General features: G+C 43.0%; 1 protein-coding gene across 4 annotated transcripts in view; it reads right to left on the minus strand.

The window, feature by feature from the left end:
* Positions 1 to 6890: 6890 nt before the first annotated feature.
* The window catches only part of TBC1D30 (TBC1 domain family member 30), an 85782-nt gene continuing 64846 nt past the window's right edge, over positions 6891 to 27826 (minus strand). For 2 of the 4 annotated variants that reach the window (XM_086712902.1, XM_086712904.1), the window contains 6 exons: positions 26339 to 26444; positions 17935 to 18047; positions 16295 to 16434; positions 13731 to 13937; positions 13507 to 13566; positions 6891 to 10531 (listed from right to left, as the gene is read on the minus strand). In XM_086712902.1, coding sequence (XP_086569028.1) covers positions 9759 to 10531; positions 13507 to 13566; positions 13731 to 13937; positions 16295 to 16434; positions 17935 to 18047; positions 26339 to 26444 — 1399 coding nt within the window. In that variant the 3' untranslated portion in view covers positions 6891 to 9758. The remainder of the gene's footprint in view (positions 10532 to 13506; positions 13567 to 13730; positions 13938 to 16294; positions 16435 to 17934; positions 18048 to 26338; positions 26445 to 27826) is intronic. The other 2 variants (XM_086712903.1, XM_086712905.1) reach the window with 1 other exon arrangement.

The following is a 27826-nucleotide window of genomic DNA, read 5'->3' on the forward strand; positions in this document are numbered from 1 at the left end:
GCACAGGCTATGAACAAGGGACCTATAAGTAATTTTTAGATATATGCTAACTTCATGCCCATTTTTTAAATGTAGCTTAATACCTGTCCAATCAGAAAAGATCAAAAAAGTTTGGTGGCACCTGGGTGGCTCAGTTGGTTGAGCATCCAACTTCGGCTCAGGTCGTGACTTCATGGTTTGTGGGTTTGAGCCCCATGTCCTGCTTTGCACATGGAGCCTGCTCTGAATTCTGTCTCCCTCTCTCTCTGCCCCTCCTCTGCTCGTGCTCTCGCTCTCTCTCAAAAATAAACACTAAAACAAAAAAGTCTGATAAGATATTGAGCAACATGAGGAGGAATTTATAGAACATCTGCAGAGACTAATTTAGCCACATGTGTCAAAATATAAAATGAACATTGTTGACGAGTAATCCCATAGCTAAGAATTTATCCTGTAGCTAAACCTGCTTATTTGCAATATAACAACATATACACAAGGGCATGCATATTCCATAGCTATGGAATCGGAAGCCAAAACATTCCCTGACAATGGACAAGAGGACCAATTCATTGTGCACAGACCTCAAATGGGAACCAATGCCCCAGTAAAAAGAATGCGGTCACCCTGCCTGCACTGTTATGAAACGATCTCCCTGATACATTAAGTGAAAAAAAAGAAAGATTCAGAAGTTATTATCTTGCTACTACTTACAAAAACACATGTGTGTGTGTGTGAACATGCTTGAATATGCACAAAATTCTTCTGGGAGGATCTGCAAGGAAGTGCTGATAGTGGTTTCCTGTAGGTAGGGAAACTGGATGGCTAAGAATCAAGGTGTAGAGAGAGACCTAGTTTTCTCCAAGAGCTTTTTTTACAGTTTGAATTTTTACCATGTGCAAACACATTGCCTTAAAAACCACTGAAAACTACTGAGCGACAGGATCCCTCGATCTAACATTTAATGATTTCATTATTCGAATACACTTTTATTAAGGATTCCACGACTCTGTCATGTGTTTCACACTTGAAAAACACACTAGAAATTTTGGCCCACAGCTCCACATGCAATGAAAATCTTTAAGCTTTTCACTATTTGTTAAGTTTGGCTATATATACATTTGTGGAATTTATTATGTAAAAGTCATATGTAACCCAATTTTCCCCAGACCTCAGCACCTTTCTGGTCCAAAAGAGGTCTCTGTAACAGCAATGACTCAAATCACTATTCTCACGATATATTATGGGTTTTTTTTGGGGTTTGTTTCTTTTTATTTAAGAGAGAGCTCGCACAAGTAGGGGAGAGGGGCAGAGAAAGAGGGGGATGGAGGGGAGAGAGAGGGGGATGGAGGGGAGAGAGAGGGGGAGAGAGAGAGAGGGAAGGACGGAGAGAGGGAGGGAGGGAATGAGAATCTTAAGCAGACTCCATACTAAATGCGGAGCCGACATGGGGCTCGATCTCATGACCCTGGGATCACGACCTGAGCTGAAATCAAGAGGCAGGCACTCAACTGACTGAGCCACCCAGGTGCCCTGTCACAGATATGTTTTGAAACAGCATCTGTAAAGTCTTCTTATTCCCCTTAACACTGGGCTATGTTGAAATCCTCAGGGGATGCCTCTTATGTGTTGGCAAATAGGTGTGGTCCCAGCGCGTGCTTCCGTGGCTCTGCTAAACACTACAGGTCCCCATGAGGCCCATGACCAGATCCAGCCTGCAGCTTCCCAGCAGATACCACCTGAGACATGCTGGAGCCTTCTCCGTAAGCAGGTGGCATGGCTACCTAAGGAAGGCAGAGGCAATGTGCCTTCTGTTTCTATTGCACTCTGAGAGGGGAGTTCCACAAGTATGCGATTGGGCTCCCAAACGTTGTGGAATTTGGTTAAAATATCTCTTTTGTGTTTTGTTTTCAAGTCACTCTGCTTTCCACAGGGCTCAGTCATGAATGCAGATGGTGCTGGAATAGTAGGCAAAATTAACCAAAGATAGTTTCATACTCAAAATCACCTCTCCTTCTGTGACAAGGAGATACAAGACCAAAAAAGACTCAAGAGCTTGAGAAAAGAGCCCTCTTCATAAAACAAGAACCACACTCCCTGACTCCATCACTGCTTCACACTATCTATTATTATGATAGGGAGGACAAAGCCAAAAATAAGAGAAAGCAGCTCAGGAGAGGCTTGAATTACTATAAAGTAAAAAATATTAACTATTTTTCACTGGTGATACATCCACTGCTTTGCCTTTATACTCTGTAATCTTTATAACATCTATAACATCCCTGTTCCAAGTAAGAGACGTTTAATAGGAACAATAGAAAACCTGTGCAAACTGGGCTAGCATTCCAACGTCTGCTTACCTAACAAAGTGTCGTAGAGAGACGTATTTAGTTGCAGGCATGGCCTGATCCAAGGATCACTTGATATGAAAAGGGTGTGGTTTCTCAGCTCCACTTGCTCCGTGTTGACTCTCTTCTCCAGCAAGTTCTGCCCTCGTGGTTTCAAGACTACTCCCAGCAGCAACTGGGAGTTTTTTTCACCCAGGTGCAAACCCAGCAGAAATGAGCAAGTCAACTTCCCCAAGATTTCAAGACAAGAGTCCAGGAACTGACTTTCTTTGCCTGTGTGCATGTCCATAGGCCAGACACCAAGGATGGAGGAGGGAGAATGCTGACTGGCTTAGCTGTGGCCCTGTGCTCCAGGGGCATCAACCTCCCCGGAAGTACTCCAACAGAAGGAAGAGGGCCAACCCCCCAAGCAAAATCAGAGCATTGCTGCCAAAGGGAGAGAGTTAATTGTAGGCAGCAAAAATAGGAGACTCCACAAGAAACCTTATGAGGTTGAATTACTATTCTCACTGTACAGATGGGGAAACCAAAGCTCCCAGCTATTAAGTAATTTGCACAAAAATCAAAGAACTGGAAAGTGACAAATTGGATTTGACCTCATTAACGTGTTGGATAAGATTAAAAGGACAAGTGGGTGTTTCTCAGACAGACTGGAGCAATCAGGGCGCTCTAGGCAGAGGTTTGTGAATACACGGTTACAAGAATGCTGCAAGGGCAAGGACCTCTCAGGGTATGTCAAGTTGTTTACAAAGTTGTCGGTGCAGCAGAGAAAAGAGCTCAGTCTGGTGTCAGAGGGATCAGGACTCTGCTATTTATCAGCTAGGTGGCCGTGGACAAGGACATAACCGCTCACCTCATATCCACCATCTGGGTAATACACGGATAATATGCTTCACAGGGTTCTTGGAAGGAATAAGCGAGATAACATATACGAAGGAGCCAGGACAATGCCTAGCACATGGAAACGAATGGTAGATGTTGTTGTGGGGATGACAGGACGTAGAAGGTGACGAACGGGAAAGAGGTAGGGAAAAAAGCTCAAACAATACCCATGCGCCAGATCATGCTAAACTAAGGATTTCAGATTTTATCCCCCAGAAAATGGGGTACGATAGGATTTTGACTGGAGGGATGGCCTGGTAAGATTTTCATTTTGGAAGGATCACACTGGCAACTGTGTACTTACGGCAGCAGGGAGGGGGACTAGTTAAGACACCGCTAAAATAGAATGACAGTGGTTGCCAAATCTAGCTCAGTGTCAAATTTACTAGGGTGTTTGTTTGTTTGTTGAATACAGATTTGTGGACTCCTCAGGGGTGGGGAGACATCTGGGCTGAGGTATCGGCTAGCTCCCGCCCGACCCTGTTGGTTCCCGAAGGGAACTGATCCACCTCCTTCCCAACGATCAGCATTGCCCAAAGGAAAACTAGAATTGTAGCAGGAATACAAAAATTAAGGAACAGTCAACTCCTTGTTGTTGTTGTTGTTTTTTTAACTCCAGGATTCTTGAGGCCTCTGGGGTGCAGAGTGGAGCAATTGGATAAGGAGTGGGTGTGCTGGATGAGGTGAAGAAGATGAGACAGAGCATGACTTTTCAAGTCATCAGTAGATCTGACCTGAGCTGAGCTCCAGGAGAGATGCAGACTCAGGTTCAGGAGCTGGCCAACAGGGAACCTCTCGGGAGCTGATCCAACCCCAACAATCTCCCAGTCCCCATTCAGTCCCCATGCGATCGAGTGCAGGCTGTCTTTGTGAAAGAAAAGCTGCCTGGTTCTACTTTAGCTACCATCCGGTAAGGGCCTCTCATCTATGACTGTATCCCAGGGGCCCCACGACTCCACACTTTGCTGACTTTCACCTGAACTGCCTTTGTAATAGATAACAGCCATTCCAATGGGGGAAACACTCATGGACCAGGGCATTTCCATCTTATGGATGAACCATAATTCACCCCAACCATTTCCTCTGTTCTCAGATATTCTTTCCAAATTTCTACTAGTAAATTTACTGCAATGACAATTTGCACATAAAACTTTTGCTGCTATCACTTCCAACTCTAAAATATCTAGTACTTTTTTTTTTTTTAATTTTTTTTTCAACGTTTATTTATTTTTGGGACAGAGAGAGACAGAGCATGAATGGGGGAGGGGCAGAGAGAGAGGGAGACACAGAATCGGAAACAGGCTCCAGGCTCTGAGCCATCAGCCCAGAGCCCGACGCGGGGCTCGAACTCACGGACCGCGAGATCGTGACCTGGCTGAAGTCGGACGCTTAACCGACTGCGCCACCCAGGCGCCCCTAAAATATCTAGTACTCTTAGAAGAAACCTGGTAGTGGTCATTTCCTCAAGTTTGAGTTCAAATCTCACACACTAGTTTCTTCTCAAAGTATGCAATGTGCGATCATTTGACAAAGTTCAATACAATTAACCACTGAGCAACACGAGGGTGAGAAGCACAGTTGAAAATCCACATATAACTTTTGATTCCCCCAAAACTTAACTACTAACAGCCTGTTAGCCAGAAGCTTTACCAATAATATAAACCTCCAATTAACACATTTTTGTATGTTATATGTATTACACTGTATTCTTATCATAAAGTAAGCCGGACAAAAGAAAATGTTAGGAAAATTCTAAGAAAAATGTATTTATAGTACTGCACTGTATTTATCAAATCCTCATATAAGTGGACCTCCACAGTTCAAATTCCTGCTGTTTGAGGGTCAACTGTACCTGCTGATTTTTTTTAAAACCTTAGTGAACAAAGAATAAAAGGTAATTTCCTTAACCTGATAAAAGATACCTACCAGAAATCTCAGCAAACATCTTACTGAATGGTTCCTTCAAAAGCCAGGAATGAGGTATGCATGCCCGTTATCACTGCTTCTATCAATACTGGAGGTCCTAGAAAAAAAGAAAAGAGAAAAAAAAAAAAGAAAAAAACTGCTGCCTCATCCAAGGGCATAGAGAAACAGGCATTCTTATTCAAGGCTTGCAATGAGAAGTTCAACCTTTGATGGTGGCAATTTGACAATACGTATGACTTAAAAATGTTCCTATTTTTATTTTTTTTTATTTAAAAAAATTTTTTTTAACGTTTATTTATTTTTGAGACAGAGAGAGACAGAGCATGAACAGGGGAGGGGCAGAGAGAGAGGGAAACACAGAATCCGAAACAGGCTCCAGGCTCTGAGCGGTCAGCACAGAGCCCAACGCTTGAACTCACTAATTATGAGATCATGACCTGAGCCGAAGTCGGACGCTTAACCGACCAAGCCACCCAGGCGCCCCAAAAATGTTCCTATTTTTAAAGTTCATTTATTTTGAGAGAAAGAGAACATGGGGAAGGGGCAGAGAGAGAGGGAGAGAGAGAGAATCCCAAGCAGGTTTGTTAGCACTGTCAGTGCAGAGCCTGACATGGGACTCGATCTCACAAATCGTGAGACCATGACCTAAGCTGAGATCAAGTGTCAGAGGCTTAGCCGACTGCACCACCCGGGTGCCCCCAAAATGTTCATACTTTCTAATCCAGTAACACCACCTCGATGAATGTACCCTGAGAACGTACTTAAGTCTGTACACAAAGATGTAAGTATTAAGACGCTCTCAAATACTACCTACCATCAGGAACCAACTGTTTGACAACAGTCCTGAATTCTGGCATGAACACATGAAGGAAAGTCACTGAAAATGACGCTGTAAATGAGCGTCTACTGGAAAGACAGCTAAATATACCTTTTTGTGTGTGTATACATGCACACACACATACAAGAACGTTCCGGAGAAGCCCATACCAGAACACTGAGGATTCCTTATGCTCGGTTTTGCAAATTTTCTTAAAATATATGCTACTTCTTTCATTAGGAAAAATAATATGTTTTTAAAAATTTTTTTAACGTTTATTTGAGAAAGAGCACAAGCAGGGAAGAGGCAGAGAGAGGAGACACAGAATCTGAAGCTGACTCCAGGCTCCGAGCTGCCAGCACAGAGCCCAACACAGGGCTTGAACTCACAAACTGTGAGATCATGACCTGAGCCGGAGTCAGATGCTCAACCAACTGAGCCACCCAGGCACCCCGAAAAAGTAATGTATTTTAAACGTTGCCTCAAATGATTGCTGGAGGCAGCAAAGAAAGTGGCTCAGAAAGAGTAAAGGGAGACTTGATGAAGGGAGCAGGCTGAAGCAGTACCTGTGACCACAGCTGTCCACTCACATCCCACCCATGAGACCAGGAAGCTGAGTTACGTTCCTGGCGTCCTATTTTATTGAAACAAAGGAAAATGACAAACCTAATGGCTAATTTTATACACACACGTACATTCACACACACGTTCTTAAGTAAACTCTCTACTCACTCATACCTAGGAACCCGCTCCTCTGCCAAGTTCTCAAGAGGTCACGGGCCACCCTGCAGCCCAGTGATTAGATTGGGGGAGATGGCGCTTACTGGGCTGTTTCCCCAGTTCCGTGACTAAGGAGGGGAAAAAGTTGAAGCGGAAGGGGAAGGAGAATGTCAGTGTCACAACGGTATTCTACGCATGCACTCAGAAAATGGCACGACAGCTACAACAACAAGAACCTTTATGCGCATGTCTTTGTCATCAGTACAATTCTTCAGAACAACAGAGACAAAAAAGAAAAAAGAAAAAAGGAATACAATGTTTCAAAAAGTGACAGCCCATAGGTCAAACATTACAAACTAGGTTTAAACCATCTGGAGGCTTTTGTAAGAGTATTGAGGTGCAGAAGCACTGGAAGGAGGGGACTCCCCGCACAAGTGCTGACAGGGGACAGACAGATCTAGAAATCGAGAAACCGCTACTTGGTAAGTACTTCTGGTGCTTGAGTACAGTGTCCAATACGTAGGGAGGAGAACGAGTCCATACTGGTCTTTGTACATGCTGTGTGGTGAAGGCTACTGCAGATTTCTCTATTTCCTAAAGTAGGCAAGTCTCCAAAGTTGACCGATTCACATTGCGATTACACGGTACAATGCATGCATGTTATTGGTACAGAGAGTGCTTCAACAGAAATCCTTCGGTTTTTAAAATCCTGACAAGGTCATTTTGACCTCCGAGGACTATGATCCTTTCAGTTATTCATTCTTCCATTTGGGCTAAAATACTTCTTCCAAAGCATGCGCCCATCTCGTCCGTCCCTCTCCCAGAAAGACCATCAGAGGGAAACTGGTGGGTCCTGTGTCACCAACACTAAGACACTTAGACACAACAGCGCCATCCCAAGGACTGTGGTAAGCGGCTCCGCTCCAGCATCCACCTCCCTGGACCCAGATCCTCAGGGAGCACGGGGCTGACTCAAGAGAAGAGAGACTACTCCTCCATTCCAGTCACACATCCCTCAAAGGGATGAGTCTGTTCTGACTCATTGGGGTGGGGGAGAAAAGAATATAAGGTGGAATCATTATCTGTAAAGTTTTAGCAGATGGAAGAAAATCGTGTCATTTGCTTAACTTTGAAAAATGCAGCGGGTCTCATCCCCACGGCAGGACGCGAGGTAAGCCCAACATCCACCTCCTCCCTTCCCAAGACAGAGGTGGTGGGCGTGGCTGCTTTTTAAGAAGCTGCATGCCAACCTCAGGTGGCACAGAATTCAAGACCAACACCGCAATAACTCAGTAGTCATATTTTCCACCTTCAGTGCCTTTGGGGGTAAAAATACCACAAAAGGGATAACATGGCTTTTCTCACTGTACGTCATTCTTGTGTCTTCTACTCAAAAAAAAAAGCCCACACTACCACATTCTCTATTTTATTATGAAAATTAATACCTCTCACAGTAGAAGCCCTCTCTAAAATTATAGCTTTGGTTTCAGATTTGGCAATCCAATTAGCCCAAATGAACACTGAGTGCATCGACAATGTGCCTGCAGGCATGGTCAAGGTCTATCAGAGAGGAGGATAAAGATGCTGAGGCTATTCTTCGGATAACAGTAAGACAAGGGGACTGAGGAGTGAGCCTTTGTTCAAACGACAGCTGCACGAAGCATTTTTAAAATGAACTACCTTTTTGGGTAAAAACAGAGCTGGTTTTGTGAAATGCCATCACGGGACTCTGTACCATCTGGAGAAAGGTCCTCTGAGTCGAGAGGGAGTACCGTGAGTGGCTTCCCAGTCTTGGTTTTTTAGAACCTATACAGCCAATGCATCTGTGTACAAAGAGCAGTAAATCCGCCTATTGTGCCAGAGATGTGACCAAGTCACAGGGAACAATGGGAGTATTCACCTTGAGTATCTGCCTGTAATGCTACTTCACCTTCGTGTGGCTCAGAGTTCCCATCTGCATAGTGGAGATAACAGGTGCTGTCTCTGACCCGCTGGGACCGGGAGAGAAGTGGGTAAGAGAGAGCTAGAAAGCACTAATGCCTTCTCCAAAGAAAGGCAGTGTTCAAGTAACAAAAGTACTCAACAAAGTGCTCCAATCAAAAAAGCACAAAATTCAAGTAACAGAATTGCAGGTGCTGTGTTTCTGGCTTCCGAGCAGCAGCCGTGAACACGGCTCGAGCCACGATCGAGCATCGCTGCGTCTGCCATGAAGAGCTGGTAGGTAAGTGAGCTGCACGGCGGACAACACGGGACACGCTCCATGGAGAGCCCACCAAGTCATCCCAACACTAAGGACCATAATTCTTCTTAGAGGGGAAAAAAATGAACCTTGGGGAAAGCTTAGCAGAATCAGCAAGCCGTTCAGAGCGATTGCTTAATGCATATCCCGTGTGTGTTCTCTGGATAAGATCTTCAAATTGGCGGCTTAACCTAAATTTCAACAGATAAAGGGTTTTCTTCATTTTGCAGGCAGAAAGAGAAACTAAGGCTATCTACATTTTTCTCCTGCACTTTAGCTCTAGAATGAAAAAACAATCTTCAGACTGGCTGAGAGAAACTACTGAAGAAAAACGCACACACACAAACATTCCCCCAGTGGGGCAGGAAGAGGGAAATCAGGATGTTTTTTGTAACTAAGAAACCTACTTCCTTTGTACAGTTTCTGTTCTAGCGAGCTAGTGTGTGCATGCTTGAGTATCGCTAACGCCCAGAGAACCAGAAGGTTTGGAGGAGTGTTGTCGCAGGGACCCTGACAGCCCTCAGAACAGGAAGAAGGAAGAGGGGTTAACAGTCTAAATACGCAGCCTTTTCTAAACAACTCACGATTAAAAATAGGGAAAACTTCACGCTTTAAAACTACAATATTTATGCTGCCACAGAATTCACTGGATCGGTTAGCGGTGGGTGGGAAAACATCCCCGTCCTGGCTCCCACTAGAAAAGTTCCATTTCCCATCTTTACAGACTGGTGTTCATCTCTGAACCTATCTATTCATTTTCACTGGACAATTAACACTCTTTGGGAGCCTCAGCCGGAACCCTTTTACCACCATGGGAAGGCGCATCTACAGTCGAAGCTTCTGAAGGCCATCATCGTTTCTTAGTGCCACTGTTTCCACCGCTGGATTTGCTGAAGCCCCTGCTCATGTGAGGAAAGTGCACGGTTGGGGTTCTTTCTGTAGGACCATATAATCCCAAGTTCCTGGCAGTGGCTGACTTGCGCAGTGGTTTGACGCTGGGGAAAGGGCTAAAGATGGGTGCTTTCAGGTGGCCGCCCTGGGGAGGTTTGGTTTCCCCGGGCGTATCAGGCAGCTCCGGGAAGTGCCGTTGGCAGGGCGCGTGTGCCTTGGGCTCGGGGTCGGCAGCAGCATCCCTCCGGTTCAGTTCCAAGGCTTCTAACTTCACCTGGACCGCAGACACGTCAGCGTCGGCATCCCCAAACGCTGGCTCCGGAGACTGCCCTTCGATTGTCCTCCCCACACGGCCTTCCGAGCTGCCACCTTCTCCTCCAGCTGCCGCGGCGCGGCTGGAGGGGAACTCCGCCGCCCCCGGGCTCTTAGTCTTGCAGCCCTCATTCTGCTCTTCTATCAGCCCAACGGTGTCTCCGCAGCCCAGCTGACTCTTGGTCCTCGTCATGTTCTTCTTGTGGACTCGGATGTGAGTTCGCCACGGAGAATTGAGCTTCGTCTTGAGGTCTTCATAAGGGACAGGAGACGTTCTGCCTCCTGTGTGGCCGGGGATGTGGATGACCGCATTCTTGGCAGGTCTGTTTGACATCTTCACCTTCTTTCCTAAAAGAAGGTGGTTTATGACCGGAGAGTTGTTTACCTGAGATGGGAGAATGCTGGTCACTGGCCCTTTATCTGAAAGAAATGTTGAAAGGTTGTGTGAAATGGACCACAGAGAAACCATCCATCACAGAACAGGAATCACAGAGGTTGTCCCCACATCCCAACCCACGTATCCGCCAGGTTTTGCAGAGTCATGTGACTGAAGGTAACAGAAACTGAATTCAACCCTAGAGCCTGGAGTACCTGTTCCCTCCTCTTCCAAAAGGAGGAGACGAGAGGCTGAGGATACAAAAAGAAGCAGACTCTGGCCCCTCATTACTAAAGTGCAGACACCCTACTGTTTCTTACTGAGAGTTTTTGTCTCTGAGAAATAACCTCAGAGGTCCTGTACCTAGAAAACTTTCGAAGACTGTTTTAAAAATAAGTCAAACACTACGACCATATGGATTATCAGCTGTGAGCTTCTGAGGGGTAGGAAAAGAACACACTGCATATTATAAAGGTGAGAGCAGGCAGAATGACAGAGGTGATAGAAGGTGGTGAAAATGTAGGGAGATCACTGCTACTTGATTCCTGATTGCACTCCTGTGTCCTCAATGGACTTTGAAAGCAAACTGAAACTGGAGAGCACCAAAGCCGTGCTCTCCTGGAGGGCACTGGTGATAGTATTCCTGTCGTCCTCCTCCAGTGGCTACGACCAAGCCTCTATTTCAGATGACGCTCAAACACACATGGCCCCAGAGATGACAACAGCAGGCAGAAGCAGTAGGGAGAAGGCCCTACCAACTCTGTGTGAGCAACCTTCCTTCCTCCTGACATCCCTATCATCTGGCTGAGCTCACCTCTACGCTTCTCGACTGCTGTCACGTACCTTGGGTCACACTCCAGTCTTTATTGAAAATGTTGACTACAGTCTCCTCTCCATCCCATACCCTACTACCTCCCTCAGTTGCATGACTGTTTCTCTGACTGACCCATCCTCATACTTCCTCAGCCTCCCCAATTCCATCCGAAACTTCATCACCCAGATCTATCTTACCTGAAAAATATTTAAGTCTCTGATTCTTCTCTTTGGCTCTCCTGGCTCTCAGGTTCTCGATATAACTATACATGGTACTGAACCAGAGACTTGGGTTCTCTCATCTTTCAAACTTCCCATAACCCCTTGTCTATGTGTGAGTCACTTGCACTCCTTCCCCGGCTAGATGCATGGCTGATCACCAGGATGCTGCCTCACCGATAACCACATTCTAGACACCCCTATCTCTTTATGCCTGGCAAAATCCCAACCCTGGATTTTTATCTTTTCCAAAAAGGGAGGGAAAAAAAAAAAATCACACAGACATGTGGACTGAAAGCCCTTCAGATTCATAACTTCCTATTTTGTTGGGTCCTCAAAGCCACTGAACAACCCTTTTCTTTCCCTCTTCCATTCCGTTCGATGACCTACCCAAATCTTCATTGCTTTCTCTACGCTCCTACAACTTCCCCAACTTACTCCTCCAAATCAAACAACTTTTCCTCCGATTTCTCCACAAAAAACAGAAGCTACCGGGTCCAAAAGGCCCCAACTTCCCGTCCTCCTTAACCTGGGAAGCTGGTACCTCAACTGCCATCCTCACCGCCTTCCTTCACATCTCAGAAGCTGAAGTCAAGCGCACCCTCTCCACCTGCACTGCTAATCCTCTTATACCATCCCTTCTAAAAGCTACTCAAAGCGTGATCCCCACCCAGCAGCACTGGCACCACCCAGGAGCTTGTTGGAAATGCATCATCTCAGCCCCACCCCAAAGCTGCTGAAACAGACTCTTCATCTTAACAGATCCCCAAGTGATTTACATGCACACTGAAGTTTCAAAAGCAATGCTCTTTGTCTTTGAGCAACAATCTCCCTAAAAGGAACCACACAAACCATGATCCAGATAAGGGTCAGCGAACTTTTCCTGACTGTAAATATTTTAGACTTCTGTAGTACAAAAACAGCCATAGACAATATGTAAATATTTTAGACTTTTGTAGTGCAAAAGCAGTCATAGGCAATATGTAAATAAGGGGGCATGCCTGTATTCCAATAAAATTTTAGTTACAAAAACAGGCAGCTAGCCGGATGTGGCCTGTGGAACACAGTTTACTGACCCCCTAGCTACAGCACAAGACACTGGGCTGATTTAATACCCACCGACAATTGTTCACCATCACACCCACAGATGTGTAGGGCGCAAGTGAAAAAGGGACTATGTAAAGAATCAGAACACGGGGTTCTAGCCCTGGCCTGACCACCGACCATCGCTATACAACCCTGCTAAGCTTTCCTGAGTCAATTTCCTCATCTTTTAAAAGGACATAAGCATATCCATCCTTACCTGCCTCATTTAAGGACAAAAATGAGGATATCTTTGAGCCAGTGTTTTTAAAATTAAAGTGCTAGAGTTGTTTCTTTTGTGAATGCCCTCTTAATGATTCAAGTCAAAGTAAAAACATTCAGGAAGTTAACCCGCTCCTCCCCCGTAAGTGGAAGGTAAGTACAGTTTTTGTGCAAGATCAGTCACGTGCTCCCAAGTCAACTTCATTTTAACACAGGACAGGCATCATTTTCATTAGGATTTCACTTAGAACAAGACAAACCACTTCCCAAATCAGCGTGTATTAAATCACAAAGCAGACTGTTCACTGGGATTTGTGGAATTTAAAAAGAAAACAAAAAAAGCAGCTGGACAGTCCTTGGAAAAGAGTATTTCCAACCTCAATCCAATTTTGCTCTTCTCGGCAGATCCCCAAGAAAGACCCCGCTAACCCATCGGTGAGGCACAGGAATGGTTTTTTCCTTTTTCTCTGATGACAACTTCTGTTATATTACTACCTAAATGACCAGTGGATAGCTTAATTTACTAGTGCACAGATTAATAGATTCCATTTTCAAATGCCTAAAATTTAGGAAGCAAGAGCTCAAAAATGTCTCAAGTCCAAGGACTGCATGGCGTTTGCAACAGTTTCATCATTTGTAAACCCCTCTCCACAAGCACACATAGTACAGACGTGTTTAATACCATCAAGTGCCTGGTTCTTGGTACCTAAAAGGGACCCATGGTCTTTTTCTTCTGTAGAGCCTAATAAAATAAGAAAGGGGATACTAAATAGGTCATTTCCTCATGCCAGCAGTGTTTGTGGATACTGAGCTACAGGGTTGCAATACCGAAGTGATCCTAGGAGTATGGTTCCTTCCTTCACAAGACACAGAGGGGAAACTGATTCAAACAAAGAATCACATTACCTGCCCGGATATACACCTGATGAACCTGCTGTTGCTGCTTCTTCTTAATCCGAGAATACTGCCGCTTCAGCGCGTTGATATCCGTGGTCATGCGCTCCATCATCATACTGTTGAAAGCTGCGTGGTACTCACTTCGACAAGAGTTGATCGCTCCTGGACTCAGCTCTGCAATGTTATTAGACCGCAGACTCTGCTCTTCATTTGGTTCTACACTCCAGAGGAGAGAGACACGGACATGGAGGAGAAAGATTACACTGTGCCCCAGTAGTGTGGTATCTTAACTTCCAGGGAATTCTAACCACAAAAAAAAAAAAAAAAAAAAAAAAAAAATGCATGCTCCAGTTTGTTGTACTGGTTTTCATTTGGTCCTGAAAATATTTCTGCATTTTCTGATTAGCCTAACTGTGGGTCTGAAATGAGCTGTGTGGGTTCACTGTTTGATTTTATTAGCACTTTGCTCATTCTGTAGACATAAGAACAACTGTTTCCACATAAATATCACTGCCTTTTTCTAAAATTCCCTTAGGAAAATATAACTCCAGGTGTCTAAAGTCAGTTGACAGATTTGCATATAACTGCATGAGGATTTATAAGGAATTGACTGTTCATAGAGTTTAGACCATCATTAAAAGTGAGTTTTTCCTAAGTTAAAAATAGCAACACATTCTATAAAATTATCAAGACTTCAGGGCATCTGGGTGGCTCAGTCAGTTAAGCATCTGACTTCGACTGAGGTGATGATCTCATGGCTTGTGAATTTGAGCCCTGCATCGGGCTCTGTGCTGACAGCTCAGAGCCTGGAGCCTGCTTTGGATTCTGTGTCTCTCTCTCTCTGCCCCTCCCCTGCTCACGCTCTGTCTCTCTCTCTCTCTCTCTCTCAAATATTTTAAAAAAACATATCAAAACTTTGAATCACTGCATCACTAGAAATGTTTTTATTCATTTAATACACATTTCCTGCCTATGTGTGTTTTGTCTGATGTGGTTTCTGCTCCTGTGACACCTACAACTAGCAGATTTGTCCCTTAAATGAAATTGAGATTACATCTGAGAAGTAGAAATAAGCACTGTGTGAGGGCAGACACACTACATAGGCTTTTCTAGCACAGTGTGTAAAACGGCCTGGGAACCGCTTTTAAAAAAATAATTAGTGGAGGATTTCAACTATCATAGCATCTGCTGAAACTGTTATTCAGGTAAAGCTTAAACATCAGACAAATTTACTTCCTTTTTTATGGAAAACACATTTTTAAGGAGAAGAAAATTAAGGGGTGCCTGGGTGGCTCAATTGGTTAAGTGTGCGACTTTGGCTCAGGTCATGATCTCACAGTTCATGAGTTGGAGCCCCACACTGGGCTCTGTGCTGACAGCTCAGAGCCTGGAGCCTGCTTTGGATTTTGTGTCTCCCTCTCTCTCTGCACCTTCCCTGCTTGCATATGCTCTCTCTCTCTCTCTTAAAAATAAATAAACATTAAAAAAAAAAAAAAGGAGAAGAAAATTAAAAGGGGTCCTGCTAATCTGAACTTAGTTAAAACTGACAAGAATTGTGGCACCCAGGGCGCTTAGTCGGTTGGGTGTCTGACTTCTGCTCAGGTCATGATCTCACAGTCAGGGAGTTCAAGGCCTGCGCTGGGCTCTATAATGACAGGTCAGAGCCTGGAGCCTGTTTCCAATTCTGTGTCTCCCTCTTTTTCTCCCCCTCCCTGCTCATGCTGTGTGTGTGTGTGTGTGTGTGTGCGCCTCAAAAATTTACAAAAAACAAAACAACAAAAAAACTTAAAAAGTTCATTACGTCGATGGTGTCCAGACCACAAAAAGTCCATTCTCTACAAGAGAAAAACAAATGTAGTATAGCATCCAATTCAGAGCACCACTTTTTAAGAGGGACACTACAGGACATTAAAAGGTGAATATACAGAATATCAAAAGTTCTGGAAGTCATCCCTTCTGAAAAATTTTGATCTTGGACCATAGACAAGGATTTGGGGGACATGATGGATGTCCTCAAAGATTTCAAGAGATATCCAATAAAAGAGGGAGTAGACTTGCTGTCTTTTGTTCAAAAGAACTATTAAAAGAGCTGGTAGGTGGAGATGATCTTTTCTCAACTAGAAACCATGGGCTAAGCAGAGGGATCCAGCAGAATGTCCTATGAGATAATGAGTTTCTAATCACTCAAATTCAAGGAGAGGCTACCATAATGTTTTAGATTCAGAGGGTATTTCTATAGTGGAAAAGAAGCCATTCTGTATCAATTAAATTCAAACAGAATGTGGTAAACATCTATTATATGCCAGGTTCCAGGCTAAGGAACTGAGCATACGAAGTGGAATCAGATAAACTGTAGGCAAAACACATAAGAAAAAGATATAGGTATGATGTGTGTAACACATAACAGAGAGATCCTACTACATGATAGAGTAGCACAGAAGACACTTAACAAAGACCTTGAATAGTGGTAACCAGGTGAGGAAACAGTAGTCACTGATCAGACACAATGATAATACCTTTGCTATAGTGACCCAACACATTGAGATCATCTAAATAGAAAGCGACCTCTTTACCTTTAATTTGCTTTTGGTACTTCTGCAGTTCGGGTGCCAGGAGCCCGCTGAAAGGTCCAAGGCACCCCACTGCATTAGTGATAGCATCTTCATCGTCTGGGTCATTCTCTTCATCACTGTCTCTGACCTTACCATGTCGTCTTGGAAAACATAAAAGAAAAAGAAATATTCAAAGAAAATTGTGGTGTTTTTGAAAAATAAATGATACAGTCACATGGTTTAATTTTTATATATAACTATGAATATAACATACATAAAAAGTCTCTCTCCCATCCCTGTCCAACTTCTGCCTTTGCCCTACTTAATTCCCAAAGGTGACCATTGCTACTAATTTCTATGCGTTCTTCAGTTTCTTTATTGCATAGATAAGCAAAGATAACTATAGTCTTATTTTTCTCTTCCTTTTGCATAATTATTAGCATACTGTATACATTCTTCTGCACCTTGCTTCTATGTACCTAAAACTTTCTCCACGTTCACACACAGAGCTTTCTCATCCTTTTTGTACAGCTGCACTGTACTGTGTGCATGTAGCCCATGTAATGGAACCAGGCCACTGACAATACACACCTGAGTGGTTTCCAATCTTATACCGTTATAAGCAATGTTGCAATAAATAACCTTATACAGACTGTGCTTTGCAGGTGTACAAATACATCTGTGGGATAAGTCATAAAGGTAGAATTGCTGGGTCAAAGGATATGTGCACTAGTAATCTGGGGAAACACTGCCAAATTGCCCGCCACAAATCTTGCAGCAATGCGCTACGCCTGCACTGTGCAAGAGTGTCCCCCTATAGCGTCACCAACAGAGTGCACATCCACCTTCTGAATTTGTGTCAATCTGACAGATAAAAACATAGTCTCAATCTAGTTCTAGGCTGCATTTCTCTTCATACAACCGATGCTGCCTTTTATACATAAACTACCAATCCCCATCCTTTCATCGTGTCTCAGTTGGGCAGCCATTTTCTTACTGATTTCTAGGAACTTCATACATGAGAGACTGCAATTACAAATATTTTTTCAGAAAATATTTTTGCGCCTGCTTATGAAGGTTTTGTTTTGTTCTGTTTTTAGTCATGCAGAAAATTATTTTTCAACTACTTAACTTTTTCCCTTGTGTTTCTGAGTCCATTATTAAGACCTTTCCAATTCCAAAGAACTAAAGACATTCTTCCACACTTTCTTCTGCTAGTTTTATTATTTCATTTTTTCTATTTAAATACACTTTTCACTATTGATTTGATACGTTAAGTTTTCAAACACTAAATTCCTATACAGGAATATATATTTGTCAATTTCTTGTCTTCTCATTTTAAATTAGGCCATCTGCCTCTTCATGCACTTGTTCTATACTATTTTAATTATTGAAATTTTTAATATTTGACATTTTTAAATAAGTTGTGGGGTCTCTAAATATTCCTTCAGTTTATGTTCCAATCTTCTTTGGAAAGTACGGTTTTAAAAATCTCTGTCTTGAATTTAAATCAAAACCTTTGGGAAAGAAACATTCAGATTTTAAGTACCAAACTACTTTGAATAGATATATCTGGGGCTTAACAAATATGAAGTTACACCAACACATTAAGATATTAAGTCTTCCATCATGAAAACAACAAGGGGGGGAAAAGACCTTACCCAGAAACTGAGGTGGGTTTAACTGTGGCTGGGAATGGTGTAATGTTGTAGGTGTATTTTTCCCTCAGTTCTGCCAACTGTGGGAAAGGGAATGGAGCCATAGAATAAACAGTCTGAAAAACACAAGCAAAAATGTCAACTCTAAAACGATGGCCTTAAACAACTCTTCTCAATCCTGGAAAGATATTAAAGTTCTATGATTTGGGTGTAAAGAGGTAGATTCTGCTTCTCACACAGCAGGTGGAGAGATTCTACTTCATTATCCCCTTTAGAGAAAGACAAAAGAATACTGAGGAACACAATGCTCGTTTCTCAAATCAATCCAGCCGTGACTGGGTATTCCAAGTGGTGAACATGGGTGGCAGATGGGGGCAGTCTGACTTCCTCTGGGCTCAACTGACAGGTGGGTTAACTCAGAAATTCACAGCTCTCTATTATTTCTTTAACAAAGAACCCATTGGTGATGCTCATATGCAGTGCTTGTTTTTCAAAGCTTTGCTTGACGACTTTTATAGACATTCAACGTCATCTGGACAACATTAAATCTAGTGGGTGATCGTGTGATCAGCCGCAAGCTTTCTCCAAAGATACCACCTTTTCAAATGTCTGTGAATGAGTTCGAGGTGAAAATTGTTAGCTGTTATTTAAAAACAAAAAAAGAAAAGAAAGAAAGAAAAAAGTGACAGGGTGTAAAGCATAGGCTGTTAAAAATCTATAAATAAAAATGGGAAAAGCACCTGTGCTTCCTCCAGAATTTCAAAATTATATATCATTCTACCAGCAGGAGGAAAGTAATCACGTTTGCTCTCTTAATTTTATTAAAGCTTAATTGTTCCAAATGCTTTCCTTTAATCCTTCAAGTACTTATTCTCCAGAAAATGTATATTAATCACCTAAGTTTCACTTCTCCCAGGAAACCATTCATCTAAAATCACTATGTCAACTACACCTTAATAATTTAAAAAGAGAAACCCATACCATTGGGATTCAAGTTTAAAAGATGAAATTATTGGGGCGCCTGGGTGGCTCAGTCAGTAAGCATCCAACTTCAGCTCAGGTCATGATCTTGCAGTCCGTGGGTTTGAGCCCCATGTCAGGCTCTGTGCTGACAGCTCAGAGCCTGGAGCCTGCTTCAGATTCTGTGTCTCCCTCTCCCTCTGTCCCTCCCCTGCTTGTGCTCTATCTCAAAAATAAATAAACATTAAAAAAAATTTTTTTAAGATGAAATTATTAATGATAGGAATTTCAAATTTCCTTATGAATGAAGATGTCTCATTGAAGACAATTAGTAGGGTGACCAGGTGAAGATTCTCTTGTGTTTTATTTTTGTCAGTTTCATAAAAAAAATCATTAAAATATTCCCTTGTCCAGCCTCATGAAGGAAGCTGGTAAGAACAGTATGGGAAGTACGTCCTGCCCCAGAGTAATTGGCCTGGGCTCCTAGCAAGCTCCTTCAAGAGCCACTCAGCTTCAGACATCTGACAAAAAAAAAACAAAAACAAAAACAAAAACAAAAACAAAAACCTGGCTGCATTGGTGCCTTCATTTTCTATTTTTTGGTCTATCTTCCTCTATCCTTTACTTTTAGTTAATCCTTCAAAGAAGAAATCAGTGCTCCTGGAAAAAAAAAAAATGTGTTTATAGCACCTCTTCACATATATTCAACTCACTTAGTCGAAGGTCTCACGTCTGAAGGCGAGTTTATGCCATGAATGTACACCACACATCACTATAGTCCTCAGGGTACCTGAGAAGCTCTGGTTTCCAACGTTGTAAATCAGAGATTTACAATGGATTCCAAGAAAGGAATTTTACTAATCACTTTAGAGCCAAATATGGTACACTAATAGAATCTTCAGGTTAGAATGGAATGTAAACATAATTTAGTTCAGCCACCTTCCCAAGCAGAAGTTCCCTCTAGAGACTCTCCAACAGATGGTCACAAAGGCAGCACTGAAACCCTTCCAATGGTGGGCACACACTATTTTGCAGGGCAGACGGTTTCAATTTTTGACAGCGCTAATTAAGCAAACATTATCCTTCTATCAGACAAGCACCCACATCCTTGTAATTTCCATGTCATCACTGATGGAAAAAAGTGAACGTTCCAAGGGCTGATCCTGCCTCACAGCACATGAGAGCTCCCCCCAGGTTAACAATAATTACTGATATACACTTTGAGGTAGGTTGTCCCAAGCACCTACAAACCCTTCTAACAACAGCACCTGATTTTTCTCTCTATTGCCCTCAAGGAAGTCATGAGAGATTTTGTCCAAAGTCTCACTGAAATCCACACCCGCTATTTCACTGGCATTCTCCCAATGTCTTTTTCAGACACCACCAATTTTTTAAAAACAGCCCTTGCTACTTAAAAAAAAAAAAAAAAGTGATATGATTTACAGAAGGAAAAAGCCCAGCAGATTTTGTGTGTGGCACTTAGAATGGAAAGAAATTGGGAAGACCACCAGGGAGAATCCTTCCCTGTCTTTCAGCTCAAAAATAAAGACCTTACGCACAGCCCACATTTTTCATCTGGAGCCATTTCAGGTTTGCTGACAGATTTATGGCCCACCATAATTGGATCCCAGCCACTGAATTAATTTTTTTTTAAAAAAGAGTGAATAAAGAAAACAGAGTGCCTTGAAATGACATTCACCATTTCTCTCCATAACACTCCATGATGCCAAGGAAAACCAATAAGTCAACTTACTATTCAAACTACCAAAGTACACTTAAATAGACATTTATATTTAGGTACCGCTGAAAACAAAATTGTATTTTTCATTACTGACATGCTTCACAAAAAACACGAAAACATGAGTTGTACAAAATTAGGCTCAGTTCATCTCCATCCAGATGTTTTCCTGTGCGGAAGAAAAGCCGCTAAAATGGCATCCAATTGATCAAACCACAGCCGGTAGGTATTTTTCCTTCTAGGATTCTCTCACAGCAAGGTAAAGAGGTGGTTGTCTTTTCTCCTAATACCTAAGACTGGAAATTTCTATAGGACAAAGATGGCGTGTGTCAACATACCTCTCATTCGCTCTGGCAATGTTTAAGTGAAACAAAATGCTGCCTTATTTTTCTAAAGGGGATTTCAGCTTCGGGAAAGACACGTTTCGACTAACGTGGAAGCGGTGGGCTGGTGGTAGGGGAAAAGTAGCCCAGGAGAGGGGGACTTGGCTCCCAGTCTGGGTCTGCCACTGGACAATCTAAAAAACTGGCCATAAGCTCACTCTCTATCAAGTGACAGAATTAGGTTAGTTGATCTTTAAGCTTCTTTTAAACCAGTGCCTCCCTAAGTGTTGTTTAAAAACCAGCTACATCAGGTCAGAGAAAGACAGATATCATATGATTTCATTCATATGTGGAATTTAAGAAACTTAACATATGATCATAGGGGAAGGGTAGGGAAAATAAGATCAAAACAGAGAGGGAGGCAAACCATAAGAGACTCTTAAATACAGAAAAAAAAAAAAAAAAAAAAAAAAAAAAAAAAACCTGAGGGTTGATGAGGGGGAAAGTGAGTGAGAGAATGAGTTAAATGGGTGACAGATATTAAGGAGGGCACTTGTTGGGATGAGCACTGGGTGTTAATACGTAAGTGATGAATCACTGGCTTCTACTCCTGAAGCCAAGACTACACAGTATGTTAACTAACTTAAGAATTAAAACAAAACAGGGGCGCCCAGGTGGCTCAGTTGGTTAAGCGTCCAACTTCGGCTCGGGTCATGATCTCACAGTTTGTGAGTTCGAGCCCCACGTCGGGCTCTGTGTTGACAGCTTGGAGCCTGGAGCCTGCTTCGGATTCTGTGTCTCCTCTTCTCTCTGCCCAGCTCATATTCTGTCTCTCCCTCTCTCAATAATAAAATAAATGTTAAAAAAAAAAAAAAAGAATTAAAACAAAACAAAACACCATATCAGAACCATGGTGCATCAGAACCACCGATGAACTAAATGTCCACATTCTAACACACTCTGGAGCAGTTTCTCATACATAGTCAAGTGTGAAAAACACTGCCTCGAGTTCTAATGTTCTAGGAGTCTGTGTATTCAGTGAGCAACCAGGTGTATTCTTTGGTTTTTGTTTTTTAAAGACAGAGGGAGAGAGTGTAAGCAGGGGAAGGGCAGAAGGAGAGGGAGAGAGAGAATCCTAAGCTGGCTCCATGTGTAGCACAGAGCCCAACTCTGGGGCTTGATCCCATAACCACGAGATCATAACCTGAGCCGAAATCAAGAATCAGACACTTAACCGACTGAGCCACCCAGGCGTCCCATAACCGGATAGGTTCTTAGTACTCTATGGGTGCCTAGGTGGCTCAGTCAGTTGAGTGTCCGACTTCGGCTCAGGTCATGATCTCACAGTTCATGAGTTCGAGCCCCCATTGGGCTTGCTGCTGTCAATGCAGAACCCGCTTCAGATCCTCTGTCCCTCTCTCTCTCTCCCTGTCTCTGCCCCTCCCCTGCTCGCACACACTCGCTCTCTTTCTCTCTCTCAAAAGTAAATAAAGCTAAAAAACCAACCACTCCTCTAGGTGTTATGGGGATACAGAGTAAAAGGAGGCCCTTATCATTAAGGAACTTACTACTTCATTAGAGAATAAGATTAACACACTTGAAAAAACACCAAATAATATAAAATAATCTGTAATTGGCATTAAATCAGTCGTTGAGAATCTTAAGTACTGAAAGAATATGGAGGAAGGCTCGTCAATAAGGGCTGAGATAAGAGAGGCTGTGGGGTGGGGGGGGTGGAGAAGAGACTGAGTAGGATCCTGGTGGGCAGACCATTTTTCACAGAAAGTGGCAGAGGGAACCACAAGCCCTCTCACAGGAACGGGTATGAACAGAGAGGGCCGGGTAGCAACAGACCTCCGCCCAGTGCAACAGGTTCCAGTCGGGGAACACCTTCGACAGGTAAGGAACAGAGCAGCAAGAATGCACCTCCAATGCAATCTGTCTCTAAACAAACCCTATTTCTGCCCCGGATAAACTTTTATGCTCTTCCTCCTAAGCCAGAAACCTGTGGGTTGCCGTTGTCTCCCCATTTCTTTCTCCCTCACCCCATATCCATTTTCCGTGGCCAAGTCCCATCAATTTCGCCTTCTAAGTACTGTCTCTGTTCCATCCTTGTTTCTACCCTTCATTGCCTCTCACGGGCTCCTGCTATCAGACTTGACCCTTTCAAGTCCACCCTTCGCTGAGCTGCCCCTGTATCTGACAGAAGCCACAACTCAGACCATTTTCCTTCTCTCCTTAAAATGTTTCAGGTCTTCTTTTTCCCTTTCCAAAGGCTCCACAGAACCCCTAGAATTCCAGCAAGCACAATTTCACAACCTCTGACCTAAAAGGTCAAGTCCAATCCTTACCACAGGTTGTGGTCCTCCATATCCACACCAAATACCAAACTGCTCATAGTTTCCTTCACACACTGTAAAGTTTTCCACTGCCATGTCTTTGCTTGTGCCCCTTCCTCAACCATGACTTCCCTTTCTGCTCTGCACCACTGCCTTCAACACACACACACACACACACACACACACACACACACACCTCACATGTGCATGCACCCACGCATATACACACACATACATAGAGCCTGACCAACTCCATCTTTAAAAGGTAAAACCACACAATCATTTCCTCAAGGAAGTCTTCTGACAGAGATGCTCAAAAATGTTTGGAGAAGTTAATATAAGACCTAGAAAACTAGGCTGAAGCATTTTATTTACTGTAGTTAGTAACAAGGAAGCACTGAAGGCATTATGAAGAACAATGAAATGACCAAAGCAGTGTGGGCAATCACTCTGGCAGCAAAATGCCAATGTATTAGAGCAGAGGGAATCTGGAAGGAGGGCCACCATATAAGTGTTGTTTAATTCAGCAAACATTTATTGAAAAAGAGAAGGCAGGAAATTAATCTCAGACTCTCAACAGATGTTTGCTTAATGAAGTAATAAATTTATTGAGCAGCTGTAGTAAAAGGCAAAGTGCTAAGTGTTCATGAGCAAAGCACAGGCTCTGTCCTCAAGGAGCTTAAAAATATCACTGAGGGGGTGCCTGGGTGGCTCAGTCGGTTAAGCATCTGACTTTGGCTCAGGTCATGATCTCGTGGTCCATGAGTTCAAGCCCTGCATTGGGCTCTGTGCTGACAGCTGAGAGCCTGGAGCCTGCTTCGGATTCTGTTGTCTCCCTCTCTCTCTGCACCTCCCCTCAAAAATAAATAAACTTAAAAAAATTTTTTTTAAATATCACTGAGGATATTACTGATTTAAGATAAATCACTGATTTAAGATACAGTCTTAAATCAAAGTAGAATGTAAGAATGTTCACAAGAGAGGTACAAAGAAAATGCCACAGTGATTCAGAGAAATGGGAGATGATTTTAGTTGAGACTATCAGAGAATGCTTCACAAAGGAGAGGGCATCTGAACTGGAACTTTTCATGAGGAGGCAGGCCTTAATCATGTGAAGGTAGATAGGAAAGCCTGAACAGAGGGGGCACAGGTACAGAGAAGGCATATTCCCAGGGATTCCTGGGAGCGTGGAGCACAGCTTGACTTGACCAGAATAAGAAAAGGGTATGAAAGGGAGGAGCTAGGACAGTCGAGAGCACTGGATGATAAGTTGAGAAATCCATGCTTCATTTTGTAGGCAATGAGTAGCCAACAAAGTTTCATGAGCGAGGGGGAAGGGACAATATCCTAGAGTGCTGCCTTGGGCAGATGAATCAGGCAGTTCCGTGAGACGTAAAGGATCCCATATGTGGAAAATGCCAAGCACAGACCTTGTACACAGAGCCATGTTCAAAAAGAGGTACTTCCCTCAGAGACAGAATGAGTGATGAAGCAATAGCCCTGAGATGTGTGAGAAGAGTCGGGATCATAGCACCAACGTCAGCATCACACAGAACACAGTCTGTCTTCTTCCTCTGAGACAGACAGGAAAGAAGAAAGAAGAGATGAGAAGGCAAAGAAAAGTTGAAATAAAAAAATATGAAGGGGTGCCTGAATGGCTCAGTCGGTTGAGCGTCAGACTTCAGCTCAGGTCATGATCTCACGGTTTGTGAGTTCGAGCCCCGAGTCTGGCTCTGTGCTGAAAGTCTGCTTCAGATTCTGTCTCTCCCTCTCTCTCTGCCCCTCCCTGACTTGTGCTGTGTCTCTCTATATCAAAAATAAATAAATGAAAAAAATACATATATTTTAAAAAATGTATGAATGTTCAGGGCAGTTCTATCAGGTGGTCAACATTCTTCAAACATAAGGGATTCTGAGAAGGAGCTGGAAGTGCCAGGAAATGAGCAAAGGAATGGAAACTCCTCGCTTCTCAAGCCCGAAGTCAGGGCCTGAGTCTTCATTTTCCAATTTGTTGACTTGGCCCAGCACCCCCAAACATAACCCCATGCATGGAACCCAACATAAAGGTAAAAGTTGAAACTCAGAAAAAAGAAAGAGAAATCACAGAGAAAGAAGAAACTAAGGCCCTAGGGCAACCTTGGACAAGACCCAGAGTTGGTCGGTGGGCAAAAGGAACAACCAGGAAGAGAAGCAGTAGTCAGAAGCATCAGAGGAGAATAAGGATAAAATCATGTTACAGAACCTAATGCAAGAGAGAATGTTAACAAATCTGTTATCTTTTTTATACTCACTATCGCTTTTAAATGCCTTGGTGAATATGATAGTGAGATATAATAACATGCCAGAAAATAACAAAACCCTTCAAGTCTTTTTATATTATGATTAATATAGAACAACATGAGTAGAATATATGAGTAAAACAAATTACCAAAACACTGATTAGAATAATCTCTTTTGGTGGAGAGGCACCTGGGTGGCTCAGTTGGCTAAGCGTCTGACTCTCGATTTTGGCTCAGGTCATGATCTCAGTCATGGGCTCGAGCTCCACTCAGGCTCCGTGCTGAGCATGGAGCCTTCTTGAGATTCTCTTTGTCCCTGTGTCTCTGTCCCTCCCCCACTATTCTATATATAAAAAAACAAACATTTTAAAAATTTTTTAAAGAATAATTTCCTTTTCAACCCTCAATAATTTCTCCCTCAAAATAATATGTTGCCCCACAAGTCTCCCTTTATGAAGGTTAAGAATCAGATTCAGAAGAAGTACCTGGTAATTTGGGCGGGGGTGGGGTTTAGAGGTTGGATTGCACGTTATGATTTTTAAGCAACGCAGCTTGAATGGAAGTATAACAAATATCCATTATTCATTTCTTCCTTCCTCTTGTGACACAGTGAGATTCTTATCAAATTATATATAGACTCTTGGTCAAATGAAAAACTAAATCTGATGGCTGGCCAAACATATTTCCCAAAATTGCTGCTGTGACACTGCCTATTCCCACAGCACCCAGCATTCCCAGAGCCAAAATGGGGCCATGCTGCCCACTCACCTGCATGAGTTCATGGCTTTCCAGAAGGTCATTCTCTAGCATCTCCTGGGTAAGGCGTCCCATGGTGCTGTAGAATTCGTCAGCTGTTTCACAGCATTCTATCTGCCTAGATAAAGAAAGAACAGAAAAAGGAATTATTTAGGACACCCGTGTTGTTTATCAGGCATATACTGCAGTTGCAACAGGATACAGTGCCTCTTGCCATTAAATTAATCAAGTTAGCAATCAACAAAAACCACACTCTTGGGAACTTGTCTATGGCTTTGTCGTAGCTTGCATGTCCTGGCTTGAAATTCTCTGTTATTCCCAAATAAACCCATCTTTGCTGAATGCAGAGAAAAGATTAAAAAATACCAAAGGCAACGTAGATGTACTTATTACAGGGTGAGCTCTCATCTTTCTTACCTGCTCCCCAGCCTCACAGCCCCACCTGTGGCATCTTTATTATTTTTATTTGACACTGTCTACACAGCAGAATGCCTACCACCGATCAGATCTAAGGACCACAAAATTGGGTACTAAAGAACAATTATCCCCTGTAGGGAATCTGGGGCTTTTAATCTACAAATGAGGAGATCACTGGTAAAAATGAAACCAAGCCACAGTAGAAAGGAAAGTGAAAAATACGACTTTCTCTGTATATTTCACCATCCACAGGATGTTTTCACAGGCAGAAATTTTTCACTTCTTCTCAGGACACTGCTGCTAGTTGGAGATTACATCCGGCTTCCTGCATGTGCTTCTATACATAAATAAGAATCTGTCGGGGCACCTGGGTGGCTCAGTCAGGTGAGGTCTGACTTCAGCTCAGGTCATGATCTCACAGTTTGTGAGTTGGAGCCCTGCATCAGGCTCACTGCTATCAGCGCAGAGCCTGCTTTGGATCCCCTGTCTCCTCTCTCTCTGTTCCTTCCCAGCTTGTGCTCTCTCTCAAAAATAAATAAATATTAAAAAGAAAGAGAGAAAAAAAAAGTCCGTCGCTTGGCAACCTATAAGGCAGGTTATACTTTCAACCTTCTTCTAGAAGGGAAAAAAATTTAATAGTCTAAAGCAAAGAGCACTCTGTATTTGTTTTATTTATTACAATGTTTTTTGGATAGTAGGATAATTTTATTTGCCCACCGACATAAGACCTTCTCTTTGACGTGCACTAATGTCAGGGAATTTCCACGGAGCCATCCAAAAAATATATAATGATGGAAAAACTTCAGGTTCTGGAGTGTTCTCCAATCCCACTGCCAGTAAATGAAATAGACCATTGAAGTGCTATTACAAAGATACAGAGTGGCATGTGGGCATAACTGAAAAAGTGGTTACGTTTACCCTAGAGGGTGAGGAAGAGAAATAATGCTTCAGATGAGTTCTGAAAAATATCCTCCAGGTTGACAAGAAAGAAAAAGCATTCTAAAGACATGGATGCAGGAGACAGCAGCCCCTCTCCAGGCCCTGCAAGGAGCTCCATGCAACCAAAGTTGGCCAGAAGGCCTA

This window comes from Puma concolor, chromosome B4 (genome assembly GCF_028749965.1).
Source record: "Puma concolor isolate L17-30 chromosome B4, mPumCon1.1.hap2, whole genome shotgun sequence".
NCBI classification, from domain to species: domain Eukaryota; kingdom Metazoa; phylum Chordata; class Mammalia; order Carnivora; family Felidae; genus Puma; species Puma concolor.